At 37.0% G+C, this 25,734-nt stretch overlaps 2 protein-coding genes across 5 annotated transcripts in view; both read left to right on the plus strand.

The window, feature by feature from the left end:
* The window catches only part of faf1 (Fas (TNFRSF6) associated factor 1), a 72,427-nt gene extending 62,360 nt beyond the window's left edge, over positions 1-10,067 (plus strand). For all 4 annotated transcript variants that reach the window (XM_084086441.1, XM_084086440.1, XM_084086442.1 and 1 more), the window contains exons 18-19: positions 740-955; positions 9,313-10,067. In XM_084086441.1, the coding sequence (XP_083942567.1) occupies positions 740-955; positions 9,313-9,396 (300 nt within the window). In that variant the 3' untranslated portion in view covers positions 9,397-10,067. The remainder of the gene's footprint in view (positions 1-739; positions 956-9,312) is intronic.
* A 10,413-nt stretch (positions 10,068-20,480) lies between these two features.
* Positions 20,481-23,381, plus strand: dmrta2 (DMRT-like family A2). Its single transcript, XM_084086444.1, has 2 exons — positions 20,481-21,392; positions 21,697-23,381. The coding sequence occupies exons 1-2, from the start codon at positions 20,930-20,932 to the stop codon at positions 22,548-22,550; spliced, it is 1,317 nt and encodes a 438-aa protein (XP_083942570.1). The 5' UTR covers positions 20,481-20,929; the 3' UTR covers positions 22,551-23,381.
* The last annotated feature ends 2,353 nt before the right edge of the window (positions 23,382-25,734 follow it).

Genomic DNA, 25,734 nt, shown 5'->3' on the forward strand with positions numbered 1-25,734 from the left:
ACACAGATTCGTACGTGCACACATACATCCTCAGCAGGGCTGGGGAGAGACGCCGTTCGGCCCCCAGAGGGCTTTTTACACGCGGCCCCTACCTAAGGGAGCAGGGCCGGCACGCGCTCGCACAAGCCACCTGCTGCTAATGAGCTACTGTTGTACACTTTGATGAAATATAATTGCATTATGGTGTGTAAATAAAGCCTGCGTGTTTTGTCACAGCATATGCTGCCCAGTGTCACAACAGGAACAACAAGCTGGAGTTGAAAAGCCCAGAGGAGCGGCAGGTCGTGCTCTGTGTCACTAGAGACGCCGCAATTCTCTCATCTCTCTCTCTTGCTTTCGCTCTCGTTCTCTTTCAATGTGTATGCGACTTCTCACTGTTTCCCTCCCCATCCCTCGCTTTAGACTCATTTTGTGTTTTTTTTTTTTTTTTTTTACTGTGTGATATTTCTATGACGTACAAAATGGAAAGAGAAGTGTGTTGTGTTGTTTTTAGTGGCACGATCAAGCTGTGAAGGAGTGCTAAATTTAGGACCTTTGACGCACGACTTGCATGGTTTTTTCATAAGATCCGTGCAGATGTATTTAATGTGCTACAATGATGTGGTTTTATGGCCATTCAGCATTCAGTGAGCTATAAATCTCCAGATTCAAAACATAACTGTTATGAATTATGGTTAGTTCATGAGATACATATTGATTGTTTTTCTGTAATGCTACTGTTTTGCCTTCCCTTGCGCAGGCTATCCGTCTCTCATTGGAGCAGGCCCTGCCACCAGAGCCCAAAGAGGAGGGCGAAGAGCCAATCAGCAAGCTGCGCATCCGGACGCCAAGCGGCGAGTTTTTGGAAAGGCGGTTCCTGGGCAGCTGTAAACTCCAGGTCCTCTTCGACTTCGTCGCTTCAAAGGGCTACCCATCTGACGAGTTCAAATTGCTCACCACTTTTCCTCGCAGAAATGTGAGTTCACACATGCACACAAACATTTAGATTTCAAATAAACTTATTATAATTTCCATTTATTTTGGCTCTAAAATATACCTTAACCTTAAAATAAAACTTTTTTATATATACAATTTATTTGTATTGTATATACTATATACACACACACACAAACACCTTCAAATTAATGTAATAATTGATAGGATAATAAATGATAATATATAGGCTATATGATTAGTCGTGATTATTGTAGCCACAGCTATTATCCATGCAAGTACAGAAGTGCACACACAGTCCTGACTCCTTCCTGTTCAATATATTTTCTGTGGGCATCTTTCCCCATGCTGGAACATGACTGATATTAGTCTAGAGCCCCACTGATGGTGAATATCTTTTAATTCCTGTCCATCTGCGGTGCACTAATAACTCTGTGTGTGTGTGTGTGCGCAAAGAGTGTGTGTGTGAGTGTTACAGCCCAGCAGGAAAAATAGAGTGTATAATTGGCTAGTTAATCCCAGCGTGTGGCAGAAGTTTGTTGCTCATCTTAGTCCGTGTGTGTGTGAGAGTGAGTGTGTACTGTTCAAGTCCACAGATAGTCACACACCTGCACATTAATTAAAAGCCATGCGTGGTTAATTAGTATTTCTTTTCCTCTTGTGTATTTTATGTTTGTTTTTTTTAGTTTTTTTTTAACATCTATCCACAAGTGCATGCATAATATACAGAATATTAATTGCGGTCCTTCAGAAGAAGAAAGGTGCACTGGCTACTTCGGATACAGTCAGCAGTTCTCTGTTCTGTGTGTGTGTTTGTGCACTCTACAGCAGGTAGATAACAAGCGCTGCTCTTAACGACCTGACTAATTAACAGCATGGAAACAGAAATGGGCTTTCCATTAATCAAGAGATGTGCGCAGGCCTGCCCAGACAGCATGTCATCCAAACCCTTTGGGGATGAGCGCTAAGGCCCCCCAACAAACGCACACTTTTACACACAAACAAAAAAGTGACTTATAACCCACATAAACACTCAACATCCGCCTTAAACACTTGTTCTCGGTCAGCCTCACACCCAACAAACACCATTTCACACGTTGCATTGCATTTATTCACAGTCTCTGTTTGGAAACCAAAAGAGAATCGAGTTGCGCGTTTCTGCTGAGGGTGAAATGTGTATCCAGCAAAAGGAGGGAAGCGAAAGCAGGAAAAACAGGCTGTGTTTGTGACTGTGACTACAGTGCTTGAGTTTAATCCTCTCTCTCTTTCTCTCTCTCTCTGCCTCTTCTAATTAAAATCATCTCTGCCACAGACTCTCTCTATCCCTCCCACAGGATTAGGCCATGAGCACTATTGCATTTGTAATTCTGCACAAATGTTTAAACTTCATCTCTCTCTCTCTCTTTTTCTCCCCCCCCCCCCCCCTCCTCCTCCTCCTCTTCATCTCCGCATCCAAAACCAAGATAATTGCCAGCAATAAGAGAGTGATTAAACAGAGGAGTTTAGAAAGCGAGAGATGGAAAAGTGTCTGAAGGCTTTTGTTTCATTTGCGGCCTGCGAGGGTTGTGTTTGTCAGTTTGTTTGTTCTTTTCTTCCCTTTGATGGACAGATCCAATGCACCTGCACTCTTCTGAACGAGAGTGTGAGGAAGGATTAGAAAGCAGCCTCAGGATTCCCTTTCTATTCATAACACTCATTAATGTCATGGCACAGTCACATCTCAACTCACACCAGCGCTTAGAAGGCCTCCAATCATCTGATGAGCTTGATTTCTTTTCCGTTATTTTTTTTTTGTTTTAAGTTATCCAACTCAGGATACATGAAGGACATCTCTTGGGCGAGTAACTTAATCTTGTGTGTGTTGCGTGTCGAACAGTGTTTCTCAAATGGTGGGGTGAGACTCAAAAATGAATCACAGGTCTGTTCTGAATAGAGAAAACTATGCTAAATGCAAATGATAAAATAAAATTAAACAAATAAATAAAATTTTTATTAAATTAAAAAAACAATTTATGAAAGGAGTAAGCTTTATATAAAAAAATATTACTGGCTTTAGTTTTATTTTTACAATATAATTGAAAATAAATATTTTTTCTTATAATATATATATTTATATATATATATATAAATATAAAATAATTTAACATTATATATATATATATATATATATATATATATATATATATTGAACCTATGAAAACAATACACTGAAATCCTATTTATTTATTTATATTTATAAAGCACACTTGAATACAACAACAGTTGCCCAAAGTGCTGTACAAAGAACTTAAATATAATACTAATGATACATAGAACAAATAATACATCAATAGCATACATACGAATAAACACAAATTAAAAAGTAAAACGTGCCTCAGCACCTAATTGGGATTAAAAACCCGGGATAGTAAATGAGATTTTAATATGTTATATATTATAGTAATATGTACTATAATATTACTACTACTATTAATATGTAGTACTAGTAATAGTAATATGTTCCACAGTTTAGGTGCAGCGACTGAAAAAGCCCGATCACCCGTAAGATTCAGTCTGGATCTGGGAATCCAATCTGGATCCAATAATTAAATATAAAATTAAAAGTGACCTGCAGCCTTTGTATAAGAGAAGTAATCATTATGATATGCATAAGATTTACTTATTGCAATTTAGTGTATTATTTAAATAAGTGCAATATTTGTATGAATTGGGGCATTTTGTGTGTGTATGTGTGTGTATATATATATATATATATATATATATATATATATATATATATATATATATATATATATACATATACATATACATACATATACATATACATATACATATATATATATATATATATATATATATATATATATATATATTAAATTATATATAATTTATTTTAATGTATTTATTGCATTTCAGTGTGTTGTGTATATATATATATATATACAACACACTGCAATGCAATAAATACATTAAAATAAATTATATATATATATATATATATAATTTATTTTACATGTATATTACATGTATAAAATTTAGTTATTGGATTTTAGTTGTATTTTTTGTGTTGGTCCATCATGTGATGTCCAAAATCAAGAAAAAACAGTTGAAAACCAATACTTCTCTGTTTCTTTCAACCCGTAGAGAGCCATTTGGATGTGTGGTTTCACATCTCTTACGTCAGCGCCTGTCTGCATTTACGTTGGCTTCTTGCCTTTAGACCCCCCCTTAGCATCCCATGGTCATTCTAAAGACAAGCATGGAGCCAGAACTGACTTCTCCCCAGAGGTGGGAACAGTCCCCCCCTCTATCTCCGTCTCCAGCCCTTAGCAGAGTCTTTCTCCAACACTGCGAACACTAACGCCCTCACCGCTCCTACAGGCAGATAATGATCTCCCACCGCTTTCCTAATTGGCCAAATAAACACTCTACAACACAGCGCTAACACAGACCTGGCTATTGGGTTTTAATTAATGGTGGAGAACCCTAAATGGCTTCATTAGAACTGCGTTGTTTCAGCTGTATTTTTTCTTTCTTTCTTTTTTTGTTGGTTTGTTTTTTTTTCCTTTTCTTTTTTCCTTCTGTTTGGAAAACCACATCTCGCGTGTCTGGTCTTTATTTTCCTTCTCTCTTAGCCGCTTATTGCAGGTCCTTTTATTAGCGCTAATGAACAGCAATATTTATTTGCCTGGCTTTTAAAGTGGAGGTCTTCAGTTTAAACAAGTCTCGTTCAGCTTATCACTAATTTACTTTAAATGTTTTGACTGCGTGATTCGGAAGCCAGACCTTAAAACCTGTTCTTAATTTATAATAATGCCTTTAGTTGGTTTACTTTGCCTCGGCCTCGTAACATACACCTGCTTTATGATGAAACTCTGTATTGTCATTTTAATGAGTTTTTACTGTGTTATTGATCAGGTTAATCCTTAAGTATACTAATAATGAAATTAATTAAACTAAACTGGCAGCTGCAAGTGACATCAGTAAATCATTCTCTGAGACACTCTTTTATTTTGTTTTCCAGTGAACTCCGTATTAATTCCCTCAGGACTTTTCAAATAGTCTGGTTGTAGAAATGTACACGGTACAGTCAGTGATGTTCTTTCTTTTTCTTTTTAATCTAAAAGTACTGCTCAAATTACACATGAAAACATATTTACACTAACAGTGCTGGTAAACGTTGCATTCAGCTGCCCGTGTTTTTAATTATTATTGTTCATAGGAATAGAGTAGCTATTATATGTCCCACAATATGTGTTTGAATTTCAATCCCCACATTTTGCCCTCAGCTGCATAGTTTTTTGAATAGACACTCAGAAATTTGAATAGTTTAATTCAGCAAAGATGCATTAAATCGACATTTATAATGACAAAAAAAGACATTTATGATGTTACAGAAGATTTATATTTCAAATAAATGCTGTTCTTTTGAACTTTCTTCATTCAAAGAATTCTGAAAAAATATGTAGCTCTGTTTCACCAAACTATTAAGCAACACAACATTGCTTTCAACATTGATAATAGTAAGAAATGTTTTTGAACACCAAATCAGCATATTAGAATAATTTCTGAAGGATCATGTGAAAATAAAGCTTTGCCATTAGAGGAATAAATAACATTGTAAAATATATTAAAATAGAAAACAGTTGTTTTAATTTGTAAAATTTCACAAAAAAATAGTTTTTTTTTTAATCAAATAAATGTAGCCTTGGTGAGCATAAGAGCATTTCAGAAACTTAAAAAAAAATCATACTGACCCCAAACTTTTGATTGGTAGTGTACAGTAAACATTTTTTTGCTACTTTTAATTGCTTGTAAACCGTTTTGTCCAGTTTTTTATTTTAAAATGTGTCATGGTCATCGATCCGTTTAGGGCTCAAAAGTCGAGTAGAACTTTTCGTGCCCCTTTTCCTCTGGTCATCTGGTAGGCTGTCCTGTGTTTGTTTGGTGACTGTGTGGGGCCGTTGAAGATGAGTGTGTGAAGGTTTAACAGGATTACCTGCCATCAACATCATCAAGGCCCAAAGAAAACAGCCGCCCGGGCCTCTCCTCCATCACACGGCCACTTCTTGCTTTAATAAACCTCTTCAGGATTACGGTGATATGAGTCTCCACACCCTTCAAATGATCTCTTTTCTTCTTCTGTTTACTTTGGAAGTCAGAGAATGTATTGTTCATCAGTGGAGATCACAGTACCCGGGCACGTTTGAATTCATTTGTTCTTAACATCCCCGGTTGGAAAGAAAACGGTGCTCTGCCGGTTGAGGTTGTCAGTCAGGCGGGGTTTTAATCGTACTTTAATTTTATGACTCTGTGTGAGTGTGCGTTTGTGTGTCAGCCGTGGTGTTAGAAGCACCAGCGTTGCACAGAGAAGTCTAATTTAATTCGGGAGGGCCAAAGAGAAGGTTTCTGAAGAAACTAGCAAGCGCTGGGAAAAGAGGGAGGGAGAGAGAGGAAGAAAAAGAGCGAAAGACAAGGAGAGTGGAGGAAAACAACAGCTTTGTTTGTTGACAGATGCTTCTCCTCTTATGGTCTGTTAATTGGATAACAATGTAAACAATCACCCATGGCATCTGTCTCCTGCCATTGGAGTGCCACCTTGTTTCTCTCATTCCCCTTTAAAAGAGAACAGTCATCAACACAAACACGGGTACACATCTGCGCCACCCTAGAACCTCATTTACTTCTACCAGATGATGTGGTGTTATAGCAGGTTTTCAGGTTCATTTCCATTTTAAGTTTTTCTTAAGCGCGCACAAGAAAGAAATGGAAGGTATCCTGCTGGGAGCAACGTGTTTTTACAACGCTCTCCCTGGTACTACCCCCTCCTGTGCCCTCAGGTCAGATTGAAAATCAAAAGGCATAAGTCACACGCTAAAGTGAGGTTTGGGGCAACATAGCTAATGTGCTGAAGCGGGTGTGATATCTGTACTACCCCCCCTTCGAGATGCCGATCCTGACGACAATGCACTTTCACTTTGAACTTACTGTCGTCTACGCATTGCTTTACGTCAGGTGCGTTTTGAGGCCTTTACCTCAAAGCTTTTCATCTTTTTAATGTAAAAAGTGTTTTTTAGACATTAGAATGGATGGTTTTGTATTATGGATCAGAATTCTATCTTTAAAGTGATTGGGTATCATAAATTAACAATGAAAAATTGTTTTGCAGCATTAACTGTCAATTTCTACATACACTACCGTTCATAAGTTTAAGGTCATTGTGATTTTTTTCAAATGAAATTAGTACTTTTTTTCAGCAAAGATGCATTTATTTGATCAAAAGGGACAGGAAAGAGACATTGCTACAGAACATTTCTATTTCAAATGAATGCTGTTTTTTTACTTTCTATTTATCAAATAATACGTTTCCATAAAATGACAAAAAAGTAGCACAACTGTTTATCAATGGATGATAATAAGAAATATTTATTGAGCTCCAAATCAGCTTATTAGAATGATTTCTGAAGGATCTTGTTACAATTAACTGGACTAATGGCTTCTGAAAATTCAGCTTTGCCATCACAGGAATAAATTATATTTGAAAATGTATTAAAATAGAAAACAGGTGTTTTATATTGTAATAATATTTTACAATTTTACTGTTTTTTGTTTTGTTTTGTTTTTTTATCAAATAAATGCAGCCTTGGTGAGAGACTCGCCGACCCCAAATCTTTAACAATTTAGTTGTTGTAAAATGTGTTATTCATGGTTATTTCATGATACCTAATGCATTTAAAAAAATAAAAAAAAACATTTTAAAGTATTATCCATATGTGAAATGCTGCTGATTACCAGAGAAAATTATGACTTTCAGTTATTCCTCAGTAAGACCTTTTGATATGCCAGTAAGAAACCACCCACAACACATTAGCAACCACACAGAAACACTAGAATCATCATTTTAATATGTAAAAATCAACTTGATTCTACATCATTGTGATGAATGAAAAAACATGGTAGGGACCAAGAAACGCAGTTCTTTTTTCCATGTATGTTGCATACAACTGTTTTTATTCAGCTTTGTGATATCCTGCAATGTCCTGTCCACTTTCACTGAAATTACACAATACAGTATGTTAGCTTTATTCTCTGACCCTGTCACCTTCTATCCCAGCTGCTTTCAGCTCTGTGTTTTAATTACAAGCACGGAGAGCTGGAGGGGTCTACGGAGTAGAGAATAGGCCTTAATCAGAGCCCTGTCACCAGGCTGCAGTTAAGCCCCTGTCCCGAGCGCTGTGGCCGCGCGGTGTGCGGACACCCAGGTGTGAGCAAAGGCCCCGTGTAACAGGAGAACGCTCTGCTATTAGCTCACTACAAAGCAGCCATCATCTCCCGCTCTCCTTTTCTCTCCCGGCGCAGGATCGCATGCTGCTTACACAAGCGCTCGTCACTCCTCGTCGTCTGGGAAAATCCCTGAACTGAGATGTGGATGATGGTCGTGTCGTCACAAATGTCAGTTAGTTTGCTGTTAAAAGTGTGGCCAGAGATTGCAGTGCTCTTGGATAATGAAGTCGGGATCCTCTCATGGAGATTATTGCTGGCTGATGAGTTCTCACCCAGTCGCTGTGGCACAGCTATTGTGTTTGGTTTGGATCGGTCCATTTGCGATAACAAACAGCAACTATCTCAAAAGGAAACAGGACACGTACCTCACACAGGGACATTATCACATTAGGATGTTAACCAATGACATCAGATGGCCAGACCCCACACGTCGCATAGTTTAGGAGCAACAGCCAGTCTTAGCCCGCACACCTCATGAACTGTTTGTTAATAGATTACATTCTTAATATTGCACTTTTTTGATTGCTTAAGCATTGGAAAACATCTGAAATACACTTCTTTCTACTTTGTCTCCCCAGTTTTCACCAAAATATTAAAGCAGCATAACTGTTTTCAAAATTGGTTCATAATTTCTTGAGCAGCAAATCAGCATATTAGAATGATTTCTGAAGGATCATGTGACACTGAAGACTTGAGTAATGATGCTGAAAATACAGCTTTGCCATCACAGGAATAAATTACATTTAAATATATTAAAATAAAGATCAGTTTGTTTTACTTATTTTTATGATCTATTAAATGAAGTATGTGAGCATTAGAGACTTTTTTTTAAAAACAGTTTAAAAAATCCGACCCCAAACTTTTGAACAGTAGTAAAAATATTTTTTACATTTTAAGTTATTGAATTAACAATGAACAACAGTATAATTGTTATTGATTAACTCTGTGCTGTAAATAATAATATTTATTGTTGCATAACTAATGTCAAAAAATCTGACGATATTGATATTGCAAGAAAATGTGCACTTTTTGATCGCTTAAGCGTTGAAAATTAAGTGTCTCAAATTGATTTCTTTTTCCTTTGCCTCTCCCCAGATAACGCAGTTAGACCCGGCATGGAATCTGTTGGAGGCTAAACTCTTCCCTCAGGAGACCCTGTTCCTGGAGGCCAAAGAGTAGGACCGATCCGAGACGTCCCAAGGCGAACGAGAAGAATAAGCAAAGAACTTTTAGCATGATGTCCGACCAGATACACACACACACACACACACACACACGCGCACACACACGCACACGAGCCTTCACACACGGTGCGTTGTATATGAATGCTGAGTGTACATTTTATGCACACGGAGGCCTTCACAAGCACACGGATAAACGATCACTCTCCTCACATAACTGCAGTGTAATGTTTTTTTTTTCTCCACCCAAAACGTAAGGTAACTGAAAAAAAAAAAAAAGCAGAGGTGTGAAATTCTAAAACAGCCAGTCTCACAGACATGGACTTCTCACTATGGCTGCTCTTTAGACATGTTTTGTTGAAATGAGAAAAAAAAAATCAATTTAAAAAATGACAAATAAATAAAGGTCATGTAAAAAAAGACATTTCCTGGAGAACGCTGGACCATTTCCTTTCCCAAGGGTCTCAGAGTCCCTGGGTCTCAGCGTGGCTCTGAACGGACCATCATCCCCTCAGAGCCCGGCTTCTTCCTGATACCCAAATTGATGATACTTGGTTTTAATCTCATTTGCTAATGTTTATTTTTCTCCATTTATTTTTCCCTTTTTAAGTTTGATGCTGTATTAGATTTAGGTTGATATACATTATATAAAGGATATATGAACATGCATGTCTCTTGCCACTCTAAATTTATTTTTACCTTCATGTGTGAATGACTATATCATCATCATGGCATCATCAAACCAGCACATGGTCTCGTCCTGCATTTTAATGCGAGGTAAATTTAAAGGATTATGATGCAGTATTTACTAACCCTCACGTGTCGTTCCAAAGCTGTAGGGCTGTTTTCAAAGAAGAAATTATGAAAAATTGAACTTGGGACAATCTGAATGGGTTCTGGAGCTTCAAAAAGGACTATAAGAGTGGTCTTATGTGACTTATGTGCTATATTACAAGTCTTCTGAAGACATATGTTAGCTGTCAAGAGAGAAACAGACAGAAATGCAAGTCGTTTTATCACTTAAACTCTTGGTCAATCATTGCGAAAAGTAGCAATGTGCAATTCATGGATCAATGGTTCTTTTGAATGAATTGTCTGATTTTAGTTAATATCATTGAAAGATCCATTAACGAATTGGACTGAATGACCAGGACAATTCTTGAAAAATTCTCATTTTGTGTTCCACAGAAGAACGCCATACAGGTTTGGAATATGTGGGTGCGCAAATGGCAGCATTTTCATTTTTGCTTGAACTATTCCTTTAACTTCATATGACAGGAGTGCAGTCACACAGCATCAATCCGTTTTACCCCATTCTTTTCCAGATTGAGATTGCTGCGGTCACGTTTGTTATCAGTTGTTTTGAATCTGTTGATTCAATGAGGAAATGACATTCTAGGAATACTCCAAATATCTTCACTGCTGATGTGAACAACATATGGTTAACATTGTAATGCACTAAAGGAGCTTGTGGCTTTTTTTTCTGCTTTTTTTCCCCACTGTGAATGAGACTGTAGTAGACAGTGGCGTTCACATGTTTGGTCATGTATTCAGAAAGGACTCAACAAAGAATATTCAATGATTACTCTGATCAACTGTCTGAATGCTACACAACATATGCAGAGACTGAAGTACAGACAGTAGATGTTGATTTCCAAATCTGGATGGAGAGTTTGAGGAACTTTTTTTAAGCTGTCTTTGAGAACACTGATCTCTGATCAGTAAAACTAGTCATTATGGCTTTTTTTCCCCATTGAACTCTGAAATGCTTACTGTAACCTCTACAGCTCCATACGTTTTAATGAGAGAGAAAAAGAGACTGCGCTTGTATGGGTTTAGTCAAGTTTAATTATTGGTCAAATTATGACTTAACTGAAGATGGTTGGTGGATTTTGATGAATGTATTGAAAGCTAAAGAAATTGATCGTTCTGTTGAACATTTAGCAAAGACGCTCTTGAATGTTTTATGTGAAGTACAGTTCCTCGTGTGCACATGACATTTTTTAAACTGGAAAGAGTCTAACCTGCAGGCTGTTTCATTTGTGTTGCCTTGCTGTTCTCACGCAAGGACTCTGAGCGTTTAATGTGTGCATCCAGTCATACTTCCACTGTAGATGATGTGCCCTTAGAAGACATGAATCATTCTCTGTCTCTCACACACACTGAGTGAACTTAGCATTTTAAACCAACTCAAACATTGTGTTGTTCTGGTCATTGAGTTCAGTATTCATTTCAAACAAAGGAGAAAGCAACCTTATTCAAAGTGACAACAAACTAAATTACAGCTCTCTTGTGATCCTTCAAGCTTGGTCGGGTAACACGATTCTCTGAAATCGGCTCTTGTGTGTTCGTCAGCCGCAATGTGAGCATTTGCAAAATGTGAACACTTCTTCCTTTGAATATGCTAACTTCATGTGCTGAAATTAAATGTTGTAAAATACGAGTAATGCCTGTGTAAATTGGACTTAAATGTGTTTCAGAATCCTGGTATCATGTTTAGTTTGGCCTGATTGATCTACTCCTGTGCTTTCAAGAAAGAACAAGCACTGAAAGGTAAGATTTTCTCATTTTCTTCAAGTTTTCATCATGCTAAATCAGGTGTGAAAGACTGGCAAATCCAGCCCGAGGAAGAAATGCTGGTTATGCAGTTCTTGATTGCGTGTGATATTACTGTTTCAATGACTGAATGATAGGTTAATACACGCAGACATCAGCTTTGCACTGACACAGAGAGCAGTGATGTGCAGGTCGGAAATGCTGTCATTTAAATAGTGAACTGATATTTATTTTGGCTTGATCCGGCTTGTCTACGCTTTATCATCATTGTTCTTTTGGCAGGTGTGTTCGGAGCAATATGAGAAGAGTGCAATAATTCCCACAACTGAAACAGTAATCATCCTGTTTGAAAAAAAAGAAAAAAAAAAAGAATTAATACACTTGATTGTTTTTCCTCCCATTTTGTGTGGTATTTTGTAAAAGTATTTTATTAGCTTTTAGACTTTATATAAATATTTTATAAATATATGACATTTTTATTTCTATTTATTTGAGATTTATGGTAGGTAGATATGCATGCATGTATGTATTCATGTAGGATATATATATCAAAATGGACAACCTGTCAAAAGATAGAATAAAAGTATATATATTGAATATATTATTTGTGTGTGTATACAGTCTATATATATACAGTCGTGCTCAGAATTAATCATACCCCTGGTAAATATGATCAAAAATGGCTGTAAAAAATAAATATGCATCGTTTATCCTTTTGATCTTTCATTCAAAAAATTGGCAAAAATCCTAACCTTTCATTGAAGTAAATGAATTGAAAGTGGGAGGTAAATCACATTATGAAATAAATGTTTTTCTCCAAAACACGTTGGCCACAATTATTCATACCCCTAGATTTTTTTATGAGTAAAATATCTCTGAAGTATATTCCCATTAATATTTACCTTTTTTAGCACACCAGGGTGACTAGGAACATGAAATTGTCCAGCTATGACTTCTTGTTTCACAGGAGTTTAAATATGAGGAAACACAAAGGCCAAATTCCCTGAATCATCCATCACAATGAGTAAAACCAAAGAATATAGTTCTGATGTGCATCAAAAGATTGTTGAGCATCACAAAATAGCTAAAGAATTGAAAATCCCCATTTTGACCATCAGGGCAATAATTAAGAAGTTCCAATCAACTACAGATGTTACGAATCTGCCAGGAAGAGGATGTGTGTCTATATTGTCTTAATGGACGGTGAGGATGAAAGTTTGAGTGGCCAAAGACTCTTCAAGGATCACAGATGGAGAATTGCAGAGATTAGTTGAGTCTTGGGGTCAAAAAGCCTATTAAAAAAAAATCAAACAACCCTTACATCACCACATGTTGTTTGGGAGGTTTTCAAGAAAAATGCTCCTCGCTCATCCGAGAACAAACTCCAGCATATTCAGTTGTCAGACATGACTGGAACTTCAACCGGCACAGGGTTCTGTGGTCAGATGAAACTAAAAAAAAGAGCTTTTTGGCAGCAAACACGCTAGATGGGTTTGGTGCACCCAAGGATAAAAAGTACCCCATGTGTACAATTTAATATACCATTGGATCTTTAATGTTGTGGGCATATTTTTCTGCTGGAGGTCCTGGACTTCTTGTTCAGATACATGGCATAGTGGATTCTATCAAATATCAACAGATAAAAAATCAAAACCTGACGCCTTCTGCTAGAAATCTTATAATGGGCCGTGGTTGGATCTTCCATCAGGACAACGATCCAAAACAAACATCAAAATCAACACAAAAATGTGTTAGAGAGCACAGAATGAAGCTTCTGCCATGACCGTCCCAGTTCCCTGACCTGATGAGTGGGGTGAACTAAAGAGAAGAAGCGCCAACATGGATCTGGGAATCTGAAGGATCTGGAGAGATTCTGTATGGAGGAATGATCGCTGATCTCTTGTCAGGTGTTCTCCAAACTCATCAGGCATTATAGAAGAAGACTCAGAGCTGTTATCTTGGCAAAAGGAGATTGCAAAAAGGTATTTAATAAAAGGGTATGAATAATTGTGGCCAACGTGTTTTGGAGAAAAACATTTATTTTATAATGTGATTTTCCCCCCCACTTTCAATTCTTCTCCTTCAATGAAAGGTTAGGATTTTTGCCAATTTTTTGAATGAAAGATCAAAAGGATAAACGATGCATATTTATTTTTTACAGCCATTTTTGATCATATTTACCAGGGGTATGATTAATTCTGAGCACGACTGTATATAAAGATGCTGCCTTAAATTAAGTAGTCAACTTGGATGTTTAAGTCATTTCAACTGAAATTACATTACACTGACTTAAAACATTTGTTGAATCTTGTGTAACATAAAAAAGATGAAAAATGCTTAATTTATTTTAATACCATACCATATATATACAGTATATCAACATTTTTAAAGGTTTGTTAGAGATCTTTAATTTTGCATTTGATGTCATGATTTGATTTCCTTTTCTTTTTCTTTTTTTATCACTTGTCAGAGCTGTGACGTCTCAATCATTGACCCTGAATTGTAGCTGCTGTCAATCAAGAATCCGATTTTCCATCATGGTTTGATCCCAAACTCTCTACTTACGGACAATAGTAATTTTGTGGCTTCCTGTGACACAGATTCTCCTCTGGCAACATCAGGTGGTGACTCCATTCTTCTATAACAAAAAGAAGCGTTCAATAATGTTTGACTAGTCTTTAAGGGTCAAGAATGCTGCTGGCCCTTGGAGAGAGAAGAGAATTCTTGACGCAAGTGATCTCTTCTTTGAAGCAGTTCCTGATCCCACAGCATCCACTCACCCAACGATGCTGAAATCCCAGACTAAACTAACCTGGAGGGTCACTCAAAGTTTACTTTCTCAGAGACGCTAGAGAAACAGAATCTATGCGGCTTAAAGAGTCGCCCGAAAAAGGGGCTCATTTGTGGTGGGCATTGTGTGCGAATGGAGTGAGTGAGGCGGGAGGGGTTGGTGTGAACAGAAATAGTTTTATTGGCTGCAACTAAAAGAAATACTTCAGTCATCCTGACGGATCTCCAAGAGTTTTCAATAGAGTTTTTATGTATTCGAGTTTTACTTTCTTTAGGTATTGAGACCTGAAGATGATCAGACTGCAGATGGAACTTTCTTTTTGACTGTATAGGGATGATTCCTCAATTAGGGAACCTTTTTAGGGAAAAAGATTTTTGCTTATTATGTTTTTCCCTGAAACTTTTAAATCGATTAACCTTTTTTTGTGCGTCTCTAAATAACTGAATTAAATTTGCTAGAGTATCTCTTCCCCTCTTTAATGCATTGTTAAAATTCTAGTTTGCACTTTTTCCTAATCACACGTTTAGTTCAATTAGTTTGTTTTTTTTATATAAAATAAAGATCTCTAGCCAGTACTGCTTTTTTTTTTAAAGAACAATTGAATTTAAAAGGTTTGAGTTTCTGTTTGGTTATTGGTTATGAAAGAAATGAGAGCAGCAGGTTGAGAAATATTTTTTTAATTTAGTTATATATTTTGATGAGGTTCAGTATATGAATGATTAGATCTTAGTAAATGACAAATGTAGGCTTTCTAGCACTTATTTGGCCATTGATGTATCCATTGTAACCCCAAAAATAATACAAGTAAAAAAACTGGTATCAGAAATAGTTGCAACTTTATACTTTATTTTCCTGTGAATCACAAAAATGTCTCATAAACACATGAATTGATTGCTGATTTCATATAAATTATGAATATTTACAAAGAAGCATTAAGATGTCAGCTGTCCTTCAAAGCAAAGAGGTAAATCTTAAGGATAAACTGTTTTTAATTTTCATTTCAAGTTATTTCTTTTTTATTACTTTTTTTTGGCATTGAATGAAAATATTTTATATTTTACCAGAGCTATATTAATAATGTCCATAGGCATAGTATAATGCTATTCAAAATGTATTTATTTGTTGTTGTTATAGGCTACGGTTGTATTGTACGTCATTGTTCACTCGCCAGTTTTGACACGTCAATAAATGTAGATCTCAAAATTTTCGCTTTTCACAATTTTAATTAAGACACTTGCCTACTTAATTAATTTCTTAGTAAAATTAACGGTGACAAATAATAGTTTTCTAGGCCTAATTGCATAAAAGGTAAAACAGGTGCATTTATTAAATATTTCACGAAGTGTTCAGCAGCTTTCAGCGGTGACACTGATCATTAATCTTTCGATATTAAAAAGTTGAAAGTAAGTTGACACGGCCATTGTCCAGGTTAGCACAAACCCCGCTTCCCACTCCTGTCTCATAAAAAAATTCTGCAAGGGAGAAAAAAAATAATAAAGCTGTGGCATTCGGATTATCGTGGACGAGGATAAAGCATTAAATGGGGCTAAAGGGGCCTGAATAGGCGCAGTGGCGTGCGAAGAGAAGCAGAGTAATTATTGCTTCATAATTGTGTTCTTTTTCTTTTTTTCAGACAGCATCACACTGCAGAGCCCCACTTGGAGCGGTTGTGACATTTAGGAGGCCGGTCTTTGTGCTCAACACTTCAAGTTTAAAAAACAAGGCCAATTGAGTCGGCGCAGCTCAAAGCCCGAACCATTGTGAGGGACCACATTGAGTTTGGATTTGGGACAATGGTGTTTCTCAAATTTCTTGCAAAAACCTATACTCCATCTGTGATCTCAATGAGCGCTCTTTCATTGGGTTCCTGCTTTTCTGTTTGATTCGTTTGTAAAGGGAGGCAGATGTGGATGGATGGAGGCCGCATTTTAATTGGCTGCTGCCTGAACAAACTCACATCATCTGTCATCGGTGATTCTGCATCCATGGTGTAAAAAGTGAAGTGCGTCTATACAGTAGCCTAATAAGTGGTGTTTTTTTATTTCTAAAATGGCCTTTTACATTAGGACGCCTTGATAAGTCAATTCTCATTTTACAGTTTTACAATTTTCAGTTAGAACAAAAAAAGAAGACCAGAATATTACTGTAAAATAATTATAAACGTGATTTTTACATTGCTTTAACTTATCAAAATAAGTAAAACAATTTTCTATTTTTTTGTTATAGGGCCTATCCTACAAGATTCAACTCATTTTTTTAAAAGTCAGTTTAATGTAATTTAAGTTGAAATGACTTAAACATCCACGTTGATTGTATACTAAAAAAATTAAGAGAGCAATTTTTTTACAGTGTTGAGTACAGACCACAAACAGATTGCATTAAGATTTGAAATTAAGCGTTTCATTTCGTCTTCCACGAAGATTAAATAAACTTGTTTGGTAATATCCACTAGGAAATAATTTGTTTTATTAATTATTATAATATAAAAGCACTAAGTAGGCCTATAGGCTTGGTTGCTTGATTAAGTGCATTAATTAAAATGAGTAGGCCTACACTACAAAATTAATAGCCTACATAGGCTAAATAAATAATTATTGAAAATAAAATGTTAAATGTGTTAAAATATGTTAATATGTTAAATATGTTTATAAACTAAAGCAAACCGCATCGAGCAAGCGTCCATCCCGAGTAAGCCAATAAAAGCTTATTTTAACGCAGTTATTTTAAGCGCTTTGTTCTGTGCCTTTAGGGGAATGCCATTGCTGCGCTCAAGGGTCCTGCGCGGCGCGGCAGCTTTTCATGTGAACAAGAGGTTAACAACCTAATGAGGACTTGGAGACGAGATGAAGCGTGTAAATACACTGGTTTTTCTAAAAACCCGCGCGCTCGGCACCCTCATTCCCCTTTTTATCTGCTACTCTAACCTCTGCTGCGCTCTGCGCACTCAAACCATTCCAGCAGGAGTTCCTCGGGGAGGCAGTTCGGGTCCAGCCGCGCTACGGCCGGGTATCAGCGGAGAGAAAGATCCTTACAATAGCGCTCCGGGGTGCTGGAGGAACAGAGACATGCTGTTACATATGTCGGGTCAAGCATCTCTTTTGTGCCTCTTTAAAAAGGTGTAAAACTCAGTCAGCGGTGCAGATTCTAAAGGGAGTGAAAGCCTTGTATGGGTTTTTGATGCATAGGTCTGATGAACTGTTGAAAGAATGTTGAATTTCCTAAGTGCCCACAGTCAGTTTTAATTGCCCGGGGGCATTTAATTGGAATTCACAGAGACGCCCATTCAATGGAGAGGTTTTCTTTTTCAAGTAAAGTGTGTTGAGGGACGGATTCATTATTTAAACTACATAAAAATATAGGTTCTGCATGAACAGAATTAGTAAATGTAGCCTACACTCTTAAAAATAACGGGGGTTTCAGTGCTTTTTTTAGGGAAGAACCACCTCAAAGTTGTCTCTGTGGTTGTTCTGAGATTTAAAAAGTTCTTAATGTTTAGATTATAGGTTGTTTAGATCAGTGTATTGGCTAAGAATATAAGTTAATTGTGAATAGGCTACCGGAGTTTAAGATTGTGCTATATAATGAGCTTTAATGTTTAAAAATGCATTTGTTGGTATTCTACATTCTACCTTAAATTGTTGCCATTAAGTAGCTTAATATAGGCTATACGTTGTTACTTTTTAGTTTATGTGTGTTGGTTACATTCCGAAAGTTGTGACTATTGCATGGCCATCCATCGACAGAACAGCTACACAAAACCGGCTTACTTTTCATATCCGTCAAAGATCACAATTGCTCAGAGTTGTGCTTTCATCATCTCTCAGTTTATGAACAATCAACGCCTGCTTGCGGTTTTGTAATGATCTCGGGATGTCTATTTTCAGTCGCGTGAGATCGCTGCCGAGATAATGACTTTGAATGTCAAAAAGCTTTAGTTTAATATCGTCTCTATTAGTGTGCTGGTTGGGTAATTAAAGGTGCAGATGAGAGCAGCGGGGGGACAGATGGCATTTGCTTACTGTGATTGAGTGTGTAAACAATGGGAAACAGTGCAGGCCCACATCACTTTATCGAAGAGTGCGTGAAATTCAAAGTCCAGGTACCAGAGAGAACCGTACATGCGAGAGATGACAAAAAGCTGCTTTAAAGTTTTGGACAAATGCAGAACCACTTATTCAGAAAGAAAAAGGAATAATATTCAGCTGTACGCCTGATGCTTTTTAGCAGATGTAAGCGAACAACATTTATTTTTTTAACAATTTGTTATTTATTTATATTTTTACTATATATATATATATAAATGGAACAGTGTACAAAGAGTCCTTAAATAAATTATGAATAGGCCTATAGGAATAAATTCAGTAATCCTCCAGTAAAGAATTTTCAGTATTTCAAAAGGCATTTTAAAGTGCTCAAAATGTTAGAATTATGACACCCTAATCTTGAAATATTGGATAACTAAATAAAGAAAATTATGTTTATTGTTTAAAATACGATGCTACTGCACGAACAGACAAATTTAAAGCATTGCAAAAATAAGCTAAATGAATCGTTGGCATTTTAAAACCTGGTTAGTAGGCTACAATAATAATCCTTTCGAATCATACAATAAAATTGTCTAATTCTATAATAATTTAACAACAATAATAATAGCTAGGCTATTACTAATTGCACTTTCTATTGATTTTCGTATTTTGAACAATCGGTAGACTTTTAAAAGTAGCCTATGAAAATCGTTGAAAAATATAAAATGGTCAAAGGCATGAAATATGTTCGAGTCACATCAAAAACAAGGTTAAGCAACAAGAACGCGCTTACAATAAAGAATACGATGCCAAGGAGAAATAAAGTGTTTTAATTATATAGATGTTCGACAAATAATACAGAGAAACAGATAGTCTTCCAAAGCCTTGACATATAGGCTACACTATTCCTTCAATCACGTCAAACCATGAGAGACTTGTTAATGTCATATCAAGCGGTACATAAAAATAGTGTTAATTTAATTTAGCTCAGATAATTAGGCTACTATCATGTCCTGTTTAAATCGATGAGAAATTTCAAGCATACACTGAACATTTTTTAGTCTAATAGCCTGTGTGTTTAATTCAGGGTATAGCCTATGTTCTAAATGAATGCTAGCCTACACACGAATGCCATTTTCAAAGTACGAAACAATGTTTACAGTAAACAATTACAAACACAATTACAAACAACGAATTGCCCTTAAAATCTAGCGTGACAACTTACCGTTTTGCGTTTATCGATATTGACGTCATTCTACGAGGCACTGGCTCTTCACTACACCAAACCTTTAGAACAAAATCTTGTCTTTCAAAAGTTAAAAAACGTGTTACTTATTTAGCCTGAAATTCAGTTGTAATGAAAATAAATAAATTTGTTTGCTGTTCAAAGTCTGGAAAATCCCGTGATCACGTTTTAGAAAGCTATTTTGACTAAACGGCAAATCGTTCAACAATGCGTTTAAAGAATATATGCTATAGTAGCAATAGTCAATTGTCTTACAGGATCTATTGCCTGTATTTTAGTAAATAATTTCTTATGATAAAAGTTTTATGTTTTAGCTCTGCGTGGGGCTTGTTATTTGAGAAAAGAACGCAGGTGGACACAGTTGAAAAAGAGACAAGCCAATCAGATCGCTCCTTCCCCCTTTGGCCAATGACAGGCGCCACATTGTTGTCAAATTTGTCTAATGAAAACGTGGGCGCAACAATAGATCGAGAGGGATCTGTATCCACTGAAGATCTCTCGAGGAAGTTAGTGTCTCACACTGGCTCCAGCAGCAAACTCTGCTCTCTCAGACTCTCGGCTGATCATTGAGTTTAAAGTTAGTTTCGCATCCGATGGATTTTTGTCTTTTAAAAATTTATTTTATTTGTGTCAAACGAAAGTTTGATTTCTAAAAGAAACAGTTTGTTTGGGCTGCTTGTGGACTGCGCGCAACAAGTTGAAGAACTCACTGGAAAGCGGTGAAAGCAATCACAAGTGTTTTCTGATCTCTTCTTGGACATTGGCATTAGGGCTGTGTTCTTCGTCAAGTGCTGAGCTGAAGAAATTCGCCGGGTATCGATTCTGCCCAATGCTTATGAAACATCTCCAATCGAAGACTTCGGTTGCGCACGTATTTTAACCTATCGATCGACTGTTTGTTGATTCGGAGAATATGGATCTTCGTCCAGAGATCCCACCTTCCTCCCAGGCAGGTTCGCAGGTTCATCCGGGTGCCGCCGTTGCGGCCGCTTCCGCCTCCATACCGGTTTCCATGGCCAGTAGCCTCTTGAGGGGCCCGCCGCTGTTGCTTCGCGCTACGGAGAAGTATCCACGAACGCCCAAGTGCGCCCGGTGCAGGAACCACGGGGTGGTGTCTGCGCTGAAGGGCCATAAGCGCTACTGCAGATGGAAGGACTGCATGTGTGCCAAATGCACTCTGATCGCTGAGAGACAGCGCGTCATGGCCGCTCAGGTTGCGCTCCGCAGACAGCAAGCGCAGGAGGAGAACGAGGCGAGAGAACTTCAGCTGCTCTATGGCACAGCAGAGGGTCTAGCCCTGGCCGCTGCCAACGGCATCATACCTCCCCGGCAAAACTATGAGGTCTTTGGCCCAGTTACCAACGAAACAAACTCTGGTAGGTGGATAAATTCTACTCACGTGTAGATATAAATTCTTAAAAATAAAGGTTCCAATTAGAATTTATTAAGAAAAATCATGTAGGCTATGTACTTGTAATGAAACAATAACTTTTTGAATCTATCCAACTTAAGAACCAAAGAATGGCATATTTAGCATGTGTACAGTACGGTGTAGGTTCATTAAATTTAATTCCTTTCACTCTCATAAATATTAATTTCATTTAGCCTACTTACAATCCAAGAAAAAAAAAAAAAGCTATTCGTGTATGGCAATTATTGACGTGCATCAATCTATTTCAGGAGAATCAAACATCCAAAAGTTCGAGTTGTTCACCAAGACGCATTTATCAGGATCGATGACCTCACAGCAAGCGGCTGGAAAGTCCGTATCCACAGACACCGAATCCGTTCCAGGAATGTCGTCTCCAGATATGCGTCACGGCTCGGGCTCGGAAAACGGTGACCGAGAGTCCCTCGTGAGTTCCCCGATAGCCAAACCATTAAAAGACGGCTCGGAGACGCCAGGCTCCATCAGTCCACTTGGCTCAGACTCCGGCTCGGAGACGGATAAAGACGACCAGGAGCCCTCGCCCTCCTCCACAGCATCGCGACAGATGAACGCCATCGACATCCTAACGAGGGTTTTCCCCAACCACAAGCGCAGCGTCCTGGAGCTCGTGCTTCAGGGATGCGGCAAAGATGTGGTGCAGGCCATAGAGCAAATCCTCAACAACAGCGGCCAAGCCAAGGGCCCAGAGGAGCCCTGGACTGCGGAGCGCATGCTGCAGAGCGCACAGTCACACATGTCCTCCACCCCGCGGCCTGTGTTACCTGGAACCATGACGCTCAGCAATAGATCTGCCTTCTCCCCTCTGCAACCCAATGCGCCACACTTTGGTTCCGACCCGAGCACGTATCCTCTCAGCACACATTTGGGCCTGAACCCACTCCGCCTGGCATATTCGGCTCACAGCAGAGGCCTGGCCTTCATGCCGTACTCCACCACAGGTCTGATGCCAACACTGGGCTTCAGGCCGCCAATGGACTATGCCTTCAGTGACTTGATCAGAGACAGGACTCTCTTGCATAAAGATCAGAGCTACACCAATGGACTGTACGGTCCTCTAGTCAATAACACTCCAGAGAAACAGTGAGATGGTGTTTTCCAAAAGTAGACAAAAGTGTTTAAGACTCCCAGACCTGAAGATTCCTCATCCCTAAAGACTCGGGAGGCCTTGTGTTTCTGTATATAAAATAGGCTATGTCTAGTTTAATCACCAGGTTAAAAAAATGTGTTTGGTGGTCGTGGCTTCTTTGAAGTTTGTGATTAATCAAAAAAGAAAATGGTTACGTGTAAAGGCTAAAGTAGTTTAAATGGCGTTACTGACACTGACACTGCCGTTGCGCGAAATGACCCGGGGTGAATTATTTTAGACCTTTAGCAGAGTAACCATAGTATTTTCAAGTAATGTAAATTGTGTATTTTAAAATCCTTCACGTTTGTTACAATCCATTTAGATTATTTACCAAACGGATTACGCCCTCGTGTGATGATCGTACAATTCCTAGAATAATTTGCTTCATCATTTGAAAAAAGGGACTGTTCTATAGCATTATTGTTATTGTGGAAAGTCTATATTCCATCTTTTTTCTGCTCAGTGTCTGTAAAATCGTGCCATGTTTATTCAACAGAACAAAGTTCTTTTGGATTCAATATGGTTACTGGCTCAAGTAGACATTTGTGCTCCCTTTGTGAGTGATATATATTGTGTTTACACGACGAAATAATGTATATTGCATTTCTTGATGATAAAGTCATATTTGTCAAAGTCATTTTCTCAAAAAAAAAAAAAAAAAAAAAAAAATCATCAAAAGGAATCTAAAAAAAGATGTAAAACGATTGTTTGTTGGATGAAATTGCTGAGTTGAGACGTGTACATTTCTCTGTGTAAATTTTGCAGAAAATAAATGTTATTTTATTCTTACGTTTTGCTTGTTTTGTGCATTAAAATAGTTTCTTGATCTGCTTACTTTTATTCTATCATTTGGTCCATTGTGGCATATTAAAATGCACATTTGCATATATAATAGGTTATCTAACAAACTTTAACAATAATAAGCAATTTCTAACAACAACAATAAATAATTTTAACAAAATTAATAATTATTTTTTTAACAAAACTTTTACTTCATAAATAGGTATATTTTCAAAAAGCAATTGCTAAATGTTTTAAAAGTTGTTATTGTTAATAATTTCAGAACAATATGTCTACAGTTTTTTTTTTACAGTCGTATCTGCAGTGAGCTAAAGAGAGATGATATTTTAAGCTCTTCTCGAAAGCTTCTAAACAGAGACAGTCTCAAAGCAGGAGTCCACTGTATTTTCGCGTGCACGCGGAGTGTATATAGCTGCACTATTGAAGCGCGACGCCATGGAGACATAATCCCCTCGCCAGAGCTCAAGTGTTTACTTTCTCCCCGCAGATAAAACAGTGTAAACAGCAGTGTCGGATTGACAGTGTGCCTTCATTTAACGGAGAAACCGAGCACTCCAATGTTCATAATGCACATTTGATGAGGTGCATGAAAAAACATGCCCTTCTCTCGGTCTGTTTAATATTTGCATAAATAGTGTTTCAATAAATTTTAGATAAATTCCTCTGCCCCGATCATTTTTTTTTTCCGAATCAGTTTTCATTTAGTTCGGTGTTTTTACTTATTTTACAGTCCGCATAATTATCCTACTAAATTTTGGTAGCCGACATTGTAAAGCGAAGAACACCGAATTATAAGAAATAATAAGAATAATAGGCTAATTTATTTAAATGTAGGCCTATTGTTTATTTTTAAGGTTGTAGAGAAAATAAATGTTTTAAACGATCAAGTGTAGCCTATTTCATCTAAATAAAAAAGCGTAATGGATATAGGCTATAGGCTAAAAATGCATAAAAAAAAAAAAAAACTTGTGATAATTTTACATTTTTGCAGCAATTTAAAAAATGTTGCATAAATGGAAAATATATCAGTGTTTCAGATTAGGCAGACTTATACCAAGCAATCTAACAATTTTATTTAGGCTATATTTAGGCATATATCTAGTTTGAATTATTGCACAAAAAATAAACGAAATGGATATCCCTGCTTGTCTAATTTGGTTTAATTTTAAATAGACAGAACGGGCCGTTTTAGCCTATTTTTTTGTAATTGTTTAATATTTTAATTGTCCTTGATGTAACGGAATATTAATGGATATAGCTGTGGATTTACTTATAAAAAAATATTTTATATTAGAAAAGTATTATTTTAAAACAAAAAAAGTTACATAATTGTTTTGTGTTTTTTATAACAAAATTAAACAAGATGGTCTCATCGTTACAGATACCAAAAGAGTTTTACAGTTCGAATCTAGAATATAATAAACACGAATTAATTTAAAGAGTGATTAAAAACACCAATACAAATAACACTATTGTACTGACAATCAGCATTGTGAAATTTCCTCATCTTGTAATTGTTTCAGAATTTGTCCGTCATGTTAAAATTCTGACCTTCACTGCACGAGTATGTCGCCCTCTTATGGTAGAATGTGGGAACAAACGGAGACGGTCCGTGGTGGATTCACAGGTGAATCGCCGAAAAGCTTTGTCTTTGATAATATCTCCATCTTGTGGTGAAATGTATGAACAACAGAAACAGAGGTACCGAACAGGTTAAACAGCTGTTCGGAAATGACGTCAATTTATAGGCCAAACCGGAAGACATTTTCACTACGAGTTCCCGCTTGAATTTTTTTTGGACTTTTAAAAGTAGAGGTTTTCTTTTTAGGAGTAAAATAAGGTATTTGGTTAACATCACTCGGGAGATACGTTCTCAATTTGTTCTAAAACACTAATTTGACTAGCGTCTACCAAGCGACAGGTGAATTTGATTGGACACATGGTCTTTTAACTTTTTGGTTGGAGACATTTTGCAACTCAAAACAGTCTTCAGACTTCAGAGACTCTAATAAAAATTGCACCAGTCAGGAATTTTTTTTCTATGTTTTTTTTAATTTTTTATTGCTTATAGGGCATGAAAAACAAGATTTGAACTTTTTTCATTATTATTAGTTTTTTCACAAAGAGATTTTCAGATGTCCACTTGAGTGGACAATATGCGTTTATGTTTTTAACTGAAGATATCCTGTAACATAATAGGCCACAGTAATAGCACAGTGATACTGGGTGTATTTAACAAACCAATGAATACAAATGACATAAAATCATGTGAAAACTATTAAATATATAGGCCTACAAAGAACTTCAAAGCAGTTGAATGTCATGTGTCTTTGATTTCAGA

Source organism: Abramis brama (genome assembly GCF_963993115.1).
Source record: "Abramis brama genome assembly, chromosome: 16".
Classification (NCBI taxonomy): domain Eukaryota; kingdom Metazoa; phylum Chordata; class Actinopteri; order Cypriniformes; family Leuciscidae; genus Abramis; species Abramis brama.

Excerpts from the sequence above, each read along its gene's own strand:
- dmrta2 (XM_084086444.1), top strand. The coding sequence starts at position 20,930 with ATGGATCTTCGTCCAGAGATCCCACCTTCCTCCCAGGCAGGTTCGCAG. Across the intron at positions 21,393-21,696 it reads TACCAACGAAACAAACTCTG|GAGAATCAAACATCCAAAAG; the intron begins GTAGGTGGATAA and ends AATCTATTTCAG.